This window comes from Suricata suricatta, chromosome 12, assembly GCF_006229205.1.
Source record: "Suricata suricatta isolate VVHF042 chromosome 12, meerkat_22Aug2017_6uvM2_HiC, whole genome shotgun sequence".
Classification (NCBI taxonomy): Eukaryota; Metazoa; Chordata; class Mammalia; order Carnivora; family Herpestidae; genus Suricata; species Suricata suricatta.
In genome coordinates, this window is record NC_043711.1 from 43,210,936 (window position 1) to 43,224,211 (window position 13,276).

Here is a 13,276-nt window from a genome sequence, read left to right on the forward strand (position 1 = left end):
AGGCTCACAGATATTGGATGCAAAGCATTTGACAAAGGTTAAGCCTGTTTTCAATAAAAGTAATAACTTTTTTTAAAAAGATCATTTATTTATTTTGAGAGAGACAGAGACAGCACGAGTCAGGAAGGACAGAGTGAGAGGGGGAAAGAGAGAGAATCCCAAGCAGACTCCAGGCTGCCAGGGCAGAGCCCTACACAGCGCTTGAGCTCATGAAACCATGATATCATGACCTGAGCCAAAACCAAGAGTCGGACACTTAGCCAACTGAACCACTCAGGTGCCCCAAGAGTAATTGTTTTCATGTAATTTTGAAATACTACATATAAAGGATATGGAGTTGCTAGAATTATAAGCGCAGAGGGATTTGAGACTGTTCAGTTAGCCCACTGTTATCAAGTATCCCAATCTATAAATGGTTGTAACTGGTGTGCAGGGGAGCAGGGAGATGTGGTTGACAGCTGTGAAAGGAACACTGAGCTTGGACTCCACGGAAGAGGCTTTGGTTTCTATACCTGCCATTATTCAGCTGTGCTGTCTTGTGTAAGTTTATTTTCAGCCTTGACCTCCTCATCCATGAACAAACCCACTAGCTCTCCTTTGGGAATACATCCAGAACCTAACTATTACCACTACCATTCTAGCCCTAGGTCCCGGGGTCTTCCAGGCACATTCTAGCTATAGTAGTCATACAGCTGATTCTCCATTCAGAGGTCAGAAAAGCCCTGTGTTAATAGATTAGATCACGTTGTTCTGCTGAAAATCCTCCAAGAGCTGCCCATCTTCTTCACAATAGAATCCCAAGTCCCCAGGTGGGCTTTGACCTTTATGTATAATGGGGCCCTGCATCTGCCCATCGATCCTGGTCTGAGCACTGCTCACTCAGCTCTAGTCACACAGGACTCCCTGCTTTATATCAACACTCCAACACACCTAAGGGTCTTTGCACTCACCGACCTCTCTGCTCTGGAAGCTCTTTCACACCCAGATGCCCCCTCAACTCTGTCAGGGCTTCTATTTAAGGTAAATTACCACAGGAGGCTTCCTAGTATTATTTTAAAATAAAAGAGCCACTCGGTCCTGAACTTGTATTACGCCCACCCCTTACTCAGCTATTTCTTATTTACCACACTACAGCACAGATTTATGTGCTTATTGGTCTATTGATTGACTCTCCCCACTAGAAAGTCAAGTCCACAGGACCAGGGACTGGAGTTCATTTTATTCACTGCTACCTTCCTAGCAATAAGACCAGTCAGTCCTGGCACAAAGAATACATTCAATAAAAATTACTGAATGAAAGAATTGATCTGTTAAACATGAATAACCGTACCTCCATTAAGAATGTTCATTAGGGGATTCAAAGCAATACATGAATGTCCTTCATAAACAGCCAAGTGCCATTCAGATATACAGTTTTGTGATTTTATGTTCCAGAGAATCCCCATTCCTTATTTTAGCATCCTTAACATTCTTTATAAACAACAGTTGTTTTCATTTCCCTGAGATCTATCTAAAGCCTTATCTTTCATTTGTTAGTCTGCTCTCTAAAGAGGGGGAAAACAATCTCGAATTTGAGGATTTCAATAATGAGGGCTAAGGTTTCCTGAGTGCTTGCTATGTGAAAACAATAATAGTAAAGTGAATGGTAAAATACTTAAGGAGCGTCCCTGTCCTGAGCATTCTCTGCATGGTGTTACCTTTAACCCACACGAGGACCCATAAGTTGGTACAATTTTCATGCCCATTCTACGGATGAGGAAGCAGATCTTAAGAGCGTCAGTAATAGGCCCAATCACATAACTAGTAAATGGTAGAGTGCAGATGTAAGCACAGGCATTCTGGCCCCAGAATTTATAGACTACCATAATGTTGTACAGAAAAACCACTGTCCTAAGTGGCTGGCCACAATGACCTCATTCCATTGTGGTTGTTCCATAATGATCAACTACTATTAGCTCTATTGTGCTGTGGAAGAAAAACAAAACAAAACTAAAGCTTTGGGAGGTTCAATAAACAACTCAAAATCATATTCCTGAGAAGGTGCACAGCCTGGATGGGACCCCAGGTCTATAAACCACCAGATGTCTATGCTTGATATGAATGGGTCCAGGACAAAAGAAACTTATGAGAGCAACATATATATGTCTCAGTAATATAAATGCTCAAAATTAAGCTACAAATAAGATGTGTTTTATCCTATTTTAACAAAGACATTCAAAATGACAAGAGCTGTAGGTGCAAATTGATGATTTTTGGACTTCTCAAAGTTCTATCCTGGAACATCGGAGAGTAGGGAGAATCAGCCTTCAGCCCTTGTGCCTCCCTGCCTTTCCACGCCCAGCTCATTTGGGATGGCTCAGAGTTGACTAGGCAAGGGTTTTTCTGGTCTTGGGTACTATTGGAGCTCAGTCAAGAACATGCAGGGAACCAGGGGTAAGGGGCAAGTGTACAGGTCTCTTTGGCTGTGAATTTCTCAAATAATGGAGGCAGGCATGTGCTGGGAGCCACACTGGCCTTGCTGGATGACACGGTCACAGTAAGGAAATGGCAGACATGCACGGCTCCTGCCATAAGAGACGGAAACTGGCATCTCCTTCTGCTACTGCTCATGTGAAACTAAGCCTATTGCTATTGATTAGGCCTCACAGTGTTCCAAGTCAGACCGATATTCCCGACACAGATACCTCATGGGAAGAAGCATATTCCCACCTCTATGAAGAGGAATTTAAACAAAGGACTGCAGATGTTTGTTGAAAGGCTCTTCTAATAAGCCTCACAAATTTAAGACATAGATAATGAAGGGGGTTAAAGAACACAAGATTTACTATTAACTCTGGCTCAGAGAAAAAGAACCTAACTTAGGAATAAGAAACAAACAAGAGCCAGGCATAAGTTACTGCGCATACATATGCTAATTTGGTGCCCACTGTAAGGATGGGTAAGAGTAGTTACAACTTAAACTCATATGCAAAGGCCTGGTCATCTAGGGCGTCTATGACTTACACCTTCAACATCAAAGAACAAGGTTGACAAAAGGTTTATTTACTAACCATTGCAAATATATTCTTTCTCTTGTGAGCCAGAACAGAATGCCTCCTAGCCTTGTTTATGCCTGAATCTTAGCATTATTGTTATAAACAAATGTGTTTGCTATCTGCTTCTCACTAAAAACATCCTGCTATCTTCTTAGTTGTGAGATTTACTACCGGTTCAAACAAATGTGTATGTTATCTGCTTTTCACTGAGAATATCCTGTTATCCTATGATGTGTAAGTTACCTCATTGTAATTAGAGCAGTTCTGCAAAAATGCCTCTGTAAAACCTGTTTCTGCACCCTTTTCACAGCATCTGATCACTGAGAATTATTTGTAAAAATTCCACTTTTTGATGTCATGTTAACACTTAAATCCATAAAGGCACAAAACCTGGCAAGAGAGAGATGCCAGGCTGGTGACCAAGAAAGAAAAAAAACACATGGCTCTCTCACTCCATCTTTCACCAACACCATCTCTCCTTCTGGGGACCCTGGACCAGCCAGAGCTGGACTCCAGCAGGCATGACCAAAGGATGGCAGAGCAGATCCTTATGTAGAGGAGAACCTAGGGCCGGGGTCACTGTTGCTTGGGTCTAAGGGAAGTCCTAACTTTAAAGGCAGCTTCTCAACCACTAGGTTGCTGCATCAACTTCTTCTCAGGGAGGAGAACAACAGGCTTTCCTCCTTGACTTCTTGTTTCCTTCAGTTGCTTTACTTTTTTAACCTTATTTTATATATAGCTAATAAAATGACCCAATGAGTACAAATGTTATTTATCGCTCTTCCATAAATGTAGGCATAAATCAAAGTTCTGGGAAAGATTCAACTTTGAATTTCCTGGCTGGATCTGTCTTGATGGTCCAGCCACTTCCCAACTCTCATCTTCCACATAAACAGGGTGTCTCCCTATGAACCACCGGAGCGCGCAGCGTCACAACTGGTGTTTTCACTTACTGTCGATCGGGGAGCCGTTGACCTTCCACTTGATGGTGGGCTCAGGCTCTCCTTCTGCCTCACATAACAAGATACCACTGCTCCCAGTGCTGTACACACCGCTCTGAGGTTTCTTTGTCCAGCGAGGAGGCTCTGGAAGTGAAGTGAAGAGATCATAAAGGATTTTAACCATACCAGAAGGTCTGAAAACGTTAAGTCCTGTGTTTCTATCATACACCAGCAGGTGGCAGACAGAATAAAGTCTTTCATGCTAGCTCGTTTCTGTCAGGCAAGGGAGACTTGGTTTTTGTGTTAGAGGGTATGTGCATGCGTGCACACGTGGTGTGTGTGCGTAATCTAATTTGGAGTCTTAGCATGTATAATAAAATTAACATGTATACCATCACTTTGTTCAGCATCCCAAGTATCTCCCTCATTAACAGAAAGTGAAGGAGGGATGAGCAGATGGTTAAGTTTATTTAGTGCTGGCGACGGCTTATTTTCAAGTTGCAGCAAGGTATCTAAAAAGGCTGATATTCGATAAATGTATATGGAGAATTTTTAAATGAAACTGAAATGTTCAGCATTTATTTTGTATATGTCTTAATGACTTTGTAGCATTTATGTACCCATAGTGATATCTAATTATCTTAGAAATGTGGAAAACATTATTTTCCTAGAGATTTTTTTTTTTTGTTAAGACAAAGAGAAGAAAGCCTAAAGCAACATTTAGTTTTTGGTCCTGAAAACAATGGAGGAAAAATGTATTTAAATTACTTGCAGCTTGGCATGTCCTGATACTCCAATATTATAATTCTAAGCAGTGTTTCAGTACAGAATGAGACATTTGTCTTTAGTGCAAATATTACTGCCATATTTTGTCACCTTAAGTATATTACCATGTCAGGAGTGAATAAAAGATTTAGATTAAAGTGTGGATGGTTTGGATAATTTGATTCCAGAGAAAATTGCACGACACCTGCAGGTAGTAATTTCCATCAAGTGTTGCTTGGTTATTTCCCCCAAGACGTTTTCGGATTTCCATTTGTAGTCAAAAGGAAACTGTTTTAAAGATACATATATGTGAAATGAAAAAAAAAGTCATGTAACCTGCTTTGTATTTAAGTGAAGGAGAAACAAAAGGATTATGTCAAAAGAAAAACAAATTATGCCTATAAAAACAAAAATATGCAAATAACCCTGCAAGTTCAACTCCAAGGGACGTACCCTAGTAATTATATTTAATTATTTAAATATTTGATATTTAAATTTAATATTAAATATTTAATTACTTAAAGTAGATACATGGATTCATAATCTACAATCTGTAAATATTTAGTGGTTTAGGTTAAAATGCAATAGTCCAAATGATAAACTGCATATGATTGTCTGAGGTGTGTATACATGTAGTTGTTTTTTTTTTAAAAGACTTTAAGTCCCTACACCCCATGTGGGGCTTGAACTCCCAAAACGGAGATCAAAAGTCATGCACTCTACAAACTGAGCAGGCCAGGTACCCCACCATTTCCTGCTTTGAATATGGATTCTTTTAATGCTCACTTGACAATTTAAGATCTTAATTACTACTGTTCTTTGGTTACTTTGGAGAAAACATCATTGTATGAATCCCTGAAAAGTTTTAACATAGCTGATAGCTGGGTATTTTATGAATATTTATATTTTATGAAAATTCAAGCCTAGTTGACATTCATTTTTTCCATTTCTTTTTTCTATAATAGTTTATTGTCAAATTGGTTTCCATATAACACCCAGTGCTTCTCCCCACAAGTGCCCCCCTCCATGACCATCACTCCTTTCTCCCCTCTTCCTCCCCCTTCAGCCCTTGGTTCATTTTCAGTATTCAATAGTCTCTCATGATTTGTGTACCTCACTCTCCCCAACTCTCTTTCCCGCTTCCTCTCCCTATGGTCCTCTGTTAGGTTTCTCCTGTTAGACCTATGAGTGCAAACATATGGTATCTGTCCTTCTCTGCCTGACTTATTTCACTCAGCATGACACCCTCGAGGTCGATCCACTTTCCTACAAATGACCAGATTTCATTCTTTCTCATTGCCATGTAGTACTCCATTGTGTATATATACCACATCTTCTTGATCCACTCATCAGGTGATGGACATTTAGGCTCTTTCCATGTTTTGGCTATTGTTGAATGTGCCGCTATGAACATTGGGGTACATGTGCTCCTATGCCTCAGTACTTCTGTATCCCTTGGGTAAATCCCTAGCAGTGCTATTGCTGGGTCATAGGGGAGTTCTATGGATAGTTTTTTGAGGAACCTCCACACTATTTTCCAGAGCGGCTGCACCAGTTTACATTCCCACCAACAGTGTAGGAGGGTGCATGTTTCTCCACATCCTCACCAGCATCTATAGTCTCTTGATTTTATATGTACTTTTTTATGTCATTGTTATTTGTCTTTTCACATAACCACAATAAAATTAGACATTTCAGTTAGAGAAAAACATTCCATGAACATGAAAATTTCCAAGTTAAAATGGCAAACGAATATTATTGCTTTCAGAGCAAAAATTAAATGTACAAACATAAATCATAAGGATGGAATATACAGCATGTTGACTGTAGCCAATAATACTGTTTGCATATTTGAAAGTTGCTAAGAGAGTAGATCTTAAAAGTTCTTATCACAAGAAAAAAAAACATTTGTTACTATGTGGCTATAGATGTTAACTAGACATAATCTCACGATCATTTTGCAATATATACAAGTATCAAATCATTATGTTGTACTCCTGAAATTAATATGTTATCTATCAATGATATCTAAATAAAAATAATAAAATAAAGATCATGTGATGGTGACATTTCTCTAAATATCCATGCATAATAAAATAAGGATTTTATTTCTACTCTCCTTCTACAAATTTCATTAACCCCTAGTAACTATATTACGCTTAAGTTATCAGCCTATCCAATTCTTTCTCCTTGCAGACCAAGGATTGAGTTTGGAGATGCCATCCAACTTGCTTAGGGTCACCAACAAAAGAAATCCCACTCTGCGTTCTTGAAACTTCATGGATCTGTGAACCTGTAAACTGAGCAGCACTGGGACTCCAAAGAAAATATGATGTTATTCTACGTAATTACTATTTTATTAATTTAAACCACCGATAGGAACCGAGGCCAAATTGCTTTACCAACTTTCACTTTGTGCTTCCAAATCCAAGCTCCTCCACCATCTATCCACTGGAGCGTGATACCAAGAGGTTTTATCAATTCACTAGAAATCATTTCTAAAACTTAACCCTTTTATTAAGCTTTCTTTATAAATGCTTGGGCATTTGTTTTATCCTTCTCAGATAAATACAGAGTCACAGTGGAATCTTACCCTTCCTTGTGTGTCTCCTCTGCTTGGCACAATGAGAAGAGACACATGGGGAATAATTACAAGTTGAATTGAAACAATTGATGCCCAAAGAGTCCAGTGAATAAGGTGTAGGGAGGAAAGAAGGAACGCTGGAGAGGAGGGAATCACTGACTTCTAGTAATTCACATTCTCATGTCATTTGTTGGTTGAACATATTTAGCTAGTTGTTACTTGGTTCACAAAAGAATGCAGAGTGAGCCTGAGGACATTGGCTATGGACCAGGATACTTCCGGTGAGTGAAGTTAGGCTAGGGACACACAGGAACAGAGAACAAACAGATGTTTTCCAAAGCTTAGAACATGTAACTCTATTTCTGAATGGTAAGATCTAGTTGAAAGGAGAAAAAAAGCTCCAGAGAAAGGAAAGGAAAAAACAAAAACAGTTAAAATGGAAAACATCACTGGATCCCATTCTTTCATCTATTTTCCTAAGATACGTGGTAACAACTTAGGTTGCAACTCATTTTGTCATAATTATAGATTTAAAAAGATGATAATTTCCCTATGTTGCTAAAAAGTGAGATGCAAATGACTGAACATTTAGAATATAATAAGCAAATTAATGAGAAACATTTATCACTGGAAGGAAAATGAAATAAAATAGGAAATTTGGTACTGATTAAACAACACAGAGGCTATTTTCTTACTAACAGATTCCTATTAAATATCAATATTTTATTAAATCAAAATTGTAAGGTTCATTAACCTTGGATTTAATTGTAGCTTCTTAGAAAAACTAGATCATTTGAAAACAAGGCTTTCTTAAGTATACCAATGACTGAATTGCATCCAAGTTCATGGTATCTTTTTAAAAGGCATGACAATTATGGGTACATAACTATATATAAATATCTTCCTATTACAGTAAAATTCAAAAGTTTTAAATGGTTCAAAAGTTTACAACATGAGAGTCGTGGAAGTCGGTGGGAGTTTATTTTTAAATTATCAGTTGAAATGTGATTGTGGTCATATTCTGATATTTGGATTTAGAATGTTTAGATGTCATTTTAACGCAGCTTTTTTTATTGAATGCATACTATTTATATCATAGATATCTAGAAAGGATAACTGTGCCTTATCAAGACATCCTGGCTGTTTTCATTTACTTGTATTAGAGAATTTGAAAATGCACATGGTCTTTACAATTAGGATTTTGTAACTTAAATTACAGAATTTGACTGTGTTTAGTAATAAAGAAGAAACACCACATATACAGAGACTACAATACATGCTTTTACTTAAGCACAAATGGGTGATTTCAGAATGGACCTGATTTTCAAAATTCATGTCACATTGCTTTGTGATCATATGGTAATCATTGTTATTTAATTTGAGTTTCTAAACATGAGACCAAAAAAAGGGAAAGAAGATACAGGAAGGCAGAAGACAACTGAATTAAAGTAAGCTCATTCATGCATATGACTAATGAAGGTTATATTTCTTGGTTTCACACTTAAATAAAAAAAGAAAAAATGACTTCTTGAGCCTAGTTTTCTTTTCACTTGGCATGTGTGAAAAGAAACTCCTAAAACATACAACTGAGGGCACATTTAGTAGCTTCTCATTAAGAAGAAAAGATTAAATGTTCCCAATAAAAACATAATTTACATCTCAATAGTGCTAATAGCTGTTTTATGAATAGTGAGGACAATTTGTTCAGGAAACCTATGTTCCTTTGGAGTCCTATAGTCAACATTTTAAATTGTATAATTAAGTTTACATCCTTGATATTTTTTTTTGCAACCCTTGCAATTCTTTTGAAAGCTTCAGTCTTATAGTCAAGGAAACCATGGCCAGATTGTTAAAATATTCAGCTACCGTAGCAATGTTCCAGCCATCTGGAAGGATTTCTAATAGTCAGCAATTTGGAGTAGGAGCATTTAGCAACTAGGCATGTCTGGTTTGTAGGTAGTGTTTGCACCGGGGCAGGGGTAGGGGGTTACAGAAAAACATCCCTGTTGCATGGTGTAGCTGATTTATATAGAAGCATCAAATGAAAAAAAAAAGAGAAGCATCAAATGATAACTAAAATATATATATATAAAGTTCTCAAACTTCCTTTCTGAGTTTCCTTGTGAATAATTTCAAGTCAGAGGAATATATCACTGATGGCGGATGTTGATATTTATGCATAATATTGAGATTTCACCTAATAGGTTTTGCTTTTATTGAACTAAGGAGAATGATATTCTCATCTCTGGTTTTCCATTCTTCATAACTTCACTAACCATAAACATTGAGGGTGAGGTCTTGGAAACACAGTGTCATTCCAAACAGCAGCTAGACTAAAACAATGATCGTAACATTTACTTGTAAATGGAATCTGTGTCAAAGTCTTCATTTTTTTCTCATTAATTAAAACAGTCAGCCTTTTACTTAGATGTTCCTTGTGCAAATTGAAGGTTTAAGAGGTAAAGTTTATTGGAATATAAATGGAATCCCTAGAGCATCAGTTCACTAAATGGGACCCTGAAAGAGACAATTCCTTTTACTAGTTAAGCCTTCAAAGCACTAAATGAGTACAAATGCAGTAATCAATCCATTAATTTGATCAATTCAGTTAACCAAACCAGAGATAGGAAACCTCAATGTAATTAGACCCATAGAAAACAGTCTGCATCAATCAGCTTTACACAATGTCCAGATAAACCTTACTTGCAGAACAAGTACAGCCCCAATATCCACATTGTGTGGCTTCCCTCCTTTTAAAATGATGACATCATGGCCTACTTATTTCTCTGAATACAAGAAATAATAGCTAAACCTCTAGTGAACAAAATGCTTGGGCTTACAGAGATGACTTGAATATAATGTATATTTTACATCTTTTGATAGAAAATTAATATTTACAGCACCCAGTCTACTCTTTCCCCATAAGTAACATATTGAATATCATATGAACTCAAGATATGGACAAAAAATATAATGCATCTAGGAAAAAACTAAGATAATTTGTCTGACACCCTCTTTTCTTTGAGAAAGAAACTGAGGACTGAAAGGCAAAGTAAATTGATCAAGGACACAGCAAATGAAGCACAGGACTGGGAAACAAACTCCAAGCTTTTTTCCAAGCTCATCGTAATAATTTCTGTCTTTGTAATGCTTCCTTCTTCTATGATTTAATATTATGCAGTGTGTATGATAAAAGTTGTGTGGAAGTCAGGTGTGTTTAATCCCTAACATGAGATCTTTTCTTGCCATTTGTCCCTTTTACAAGGTTTTGCGGGCTAAATGTCAAATCTGGTTAATTGAAGTATAATATAGTCCAATACCCACTCTAAAAATAAAAGTTTAAACAGTTCACCTGTTTTAACATATGTGCTTTGGAAATACAGGTCCACCACATTTTGGAATTCACCATTTTTTTTTAAATAGAAGGAAAATAAATCAACACGGGGACGGTACCTTCTACTGTAACATGAAAATCATGAGTGGTTGATCCTAAGAAATTTTTGGCTGTGCAGCGGTAATTCCCTCTGTCTCGGTAGGAAACATTCTCTATCTTCAAAGTCTTGCCATAATTTTCTTTTGTTTCTCTTCCTTTGGGTAAATCACCACCTATTTTGTTCCAATCGACCGTTGGAGTTGGTCTGCAAAACAATAAATAAGTGGTAAACATTTTTTAAACTGAAAAATTAAATTCAAAGAGACTCACAGGATGCATCCCTTAACACACAGCTTTTATATACGCTCTCAGAGTTCCGATAAGTTACAATCAGCCTTCCCGGTGCACAGGCCTGCGCACCACCTTTGATGGTGAACATCGGATTGGATCAGGTCTCCTTTAATGCAAGCTCCTTGAACAGTCAGCGTCCATGGAAATCATGTCTCTTCTATTAAGAGGGCTAACTATACTAGCTGAAGCATTGTGTATAGATAAAGAGTAGGTAATCCACAGAAATAGTAAAAGATTTTTTTCAATTTTTTACTATTTGCAGGATATATTACAGGTGTGAAACCTCCGTGTAGGTGATTTTAAGTAGCTAAAAATATAGCCCGCCTCCCTGTATGAGTTTGAAAAACAAGATAAAGTAGGACCCAACAGTAAACAGAGGGAAATGATATCCTCTCAATCTAAATGAAACAGATAGTGGAGAACTAGCTCAGATATGATAGCCATAGGTGATGGCTGGACCAAGGAACAGCCTGTTTTAGGGCAAGGTGGGCTCTGCACAGACATGGCTACCCTCAGGTGGCTTTCTTCCTTTTTGGAGAATAGAGAAAAGTTGAGGGGGCGGGGAGGAGGAAAGAGGAGGGGGCCAGATGAACCACATCTCCCTTGCATAGAAAAATGAGATCACCCAATCAAAACAAAACAAAACAAAAAAAAACCCCTCAAAAACCAAATTAAACTAAAACCAAACTGAGAGCCTGCCATACATCAGGAGGATAACTTTCTCCACCATAGGGAGGAAAACAGTAGTGGAGACTCAAGGCAGCTGGGTTTAAGAAAAATCCCAGCTCAGGAAAACCAGACAAGCTGAGGATTGATACCCTTTATGACTTTTGCGATTTAAAAATTATGTGGAAAACACCAATGGCTGGGGTGCCTGGGGAGCTTAGTATGACGGTAAGCATCCAATTTTGGCTCAGGTCATGATCTCATGGTTTGTGAGTTGAGCCCTACATGGCGCTCTGTGCTGACAGCTCAGAGCCTGGAGCCTGCTTCGGATTCTGTGTCTCCCTCTCTCTCTCTGCCCCTTCCCGCTCACATTCTCTCTCTCTCTCTCTTTCTTTCTCTCAAAAATAAATAAACATTAAAAACTTTAAAAAAAGAAAGAAAACACCGATGGCTGATTTTAATTGATATTTTTTATTTCTCCTCTTTGGTTGGATTATATGAAAAAACTTAATTTTGCTATTTTTATTGGTGCTGATCTTCCTTGCTCTATTTTTATTATGAATAGCTACAAGTTATTGGCATGTCCTAAAGATGGGCATTATTATCGTCACTTTATTGTTGAGAATTCTAAAGCTCCAGGAAGTTAATTAATTCCCTTATTGTCACTGGGGTAACAACATGTTAGAACTAAAGTTTGTCTAACAATAAACTTGCTCTTTTCGTCACTGTGTTTTATTATAGTTGTGCTTTCTCTATCTCTTTTCCCTTCCTAACTGCATATTCTTGGGATATATGCTTGTAGCCGACTTAACTAGTTTGTAGTTGATAACTGAACAATGTATTGCTCAGGCAAGCATTAAAGGCATTCCATTATTATGCAAAAAATATATAGAAGGTAAAGAGGTAGGTCCCTTAATTTACACACATTTAGTCTTTTCCTCCTCCATGAAAGGCTCAAGCCTTTAACCTGCCTTATAGATCTGGAACCAGCACTTTATATGTGCCCAGTCTGAGTACAGGGCACCCCTCTGTGGGAAACAGTAATGATGCGCAGACAGGCGGCTGCAAGAGGGTATTAGCTGCAGGCTTCCTGAGCACACACCGAACAGGATGCAGAAACTCAAGTCTCCTAACTGCTCGCTTTCCACGCCATCTGTCAAAATGGCAATTTGCCAAATTACAGGCTGCTCTGGACCTCAGTTCCTCCAAACCAGGTTTTCCATCAGTTCATGCTTTAATAGTGCAAGCATCTCACTTTCTGCAGGATTCTGCAGGATTCCTTCCTTCCTTCCTTCCTTCCTTCCTTCCTTCCTTCCTTCCTTCCTTCCCTCCTTCCCTCCTTCCTCCCTCCCTCCCTCCTTCTCTCCCTTCTCTTCTCTTCTCTTTTTTTTTTGCCAGTCCTTGAAAACCAGTCTAATCCTTTATCCCCTTGAAAGAACAGAATAAAATGATGATCTACAAGTATCAAGTGCACATAAGACCAAATTTATATGTGGACATATCTCTCCTATTCCAAGAATGTCCAGCTATATCCTTGACAATTTTTTTCTTTCTTTTTAAA

At 38.0% G+C, this 13,276-nt stretch overlaps 1 protein-coding gene across 6 annotated transcripts in view; it reads right to left on the reverse strand.

Moving 5' to 3' along the window:
* Positions 1–13,276, reverse strand: part of CHL1 (cell adhesion molecule L1 like) — a 203,288-nt gene that overhangs the window by 39,883 nt on the left and 150,129 nt on the right. For all 6 annotated transcript variants that reach the window (XM_029918203.1, XM_029918204.1, XM_029918202.1 and 3 more), the window contains 2 exons: positions 10,779–10,963; positions 3,989–4,120 (listed from right to left, as the gene is read on the reverse strand). In XM_029918203.1, the coding sequence (XP_029774063.1) occupies positions 3,989–4,120; positions 10,779–10,963 (317 nt within the window). The remainder of the gene's footprint in view (positions 1–3,988; positions 4,121–10,778; positions 10,964–13,276) is intronic.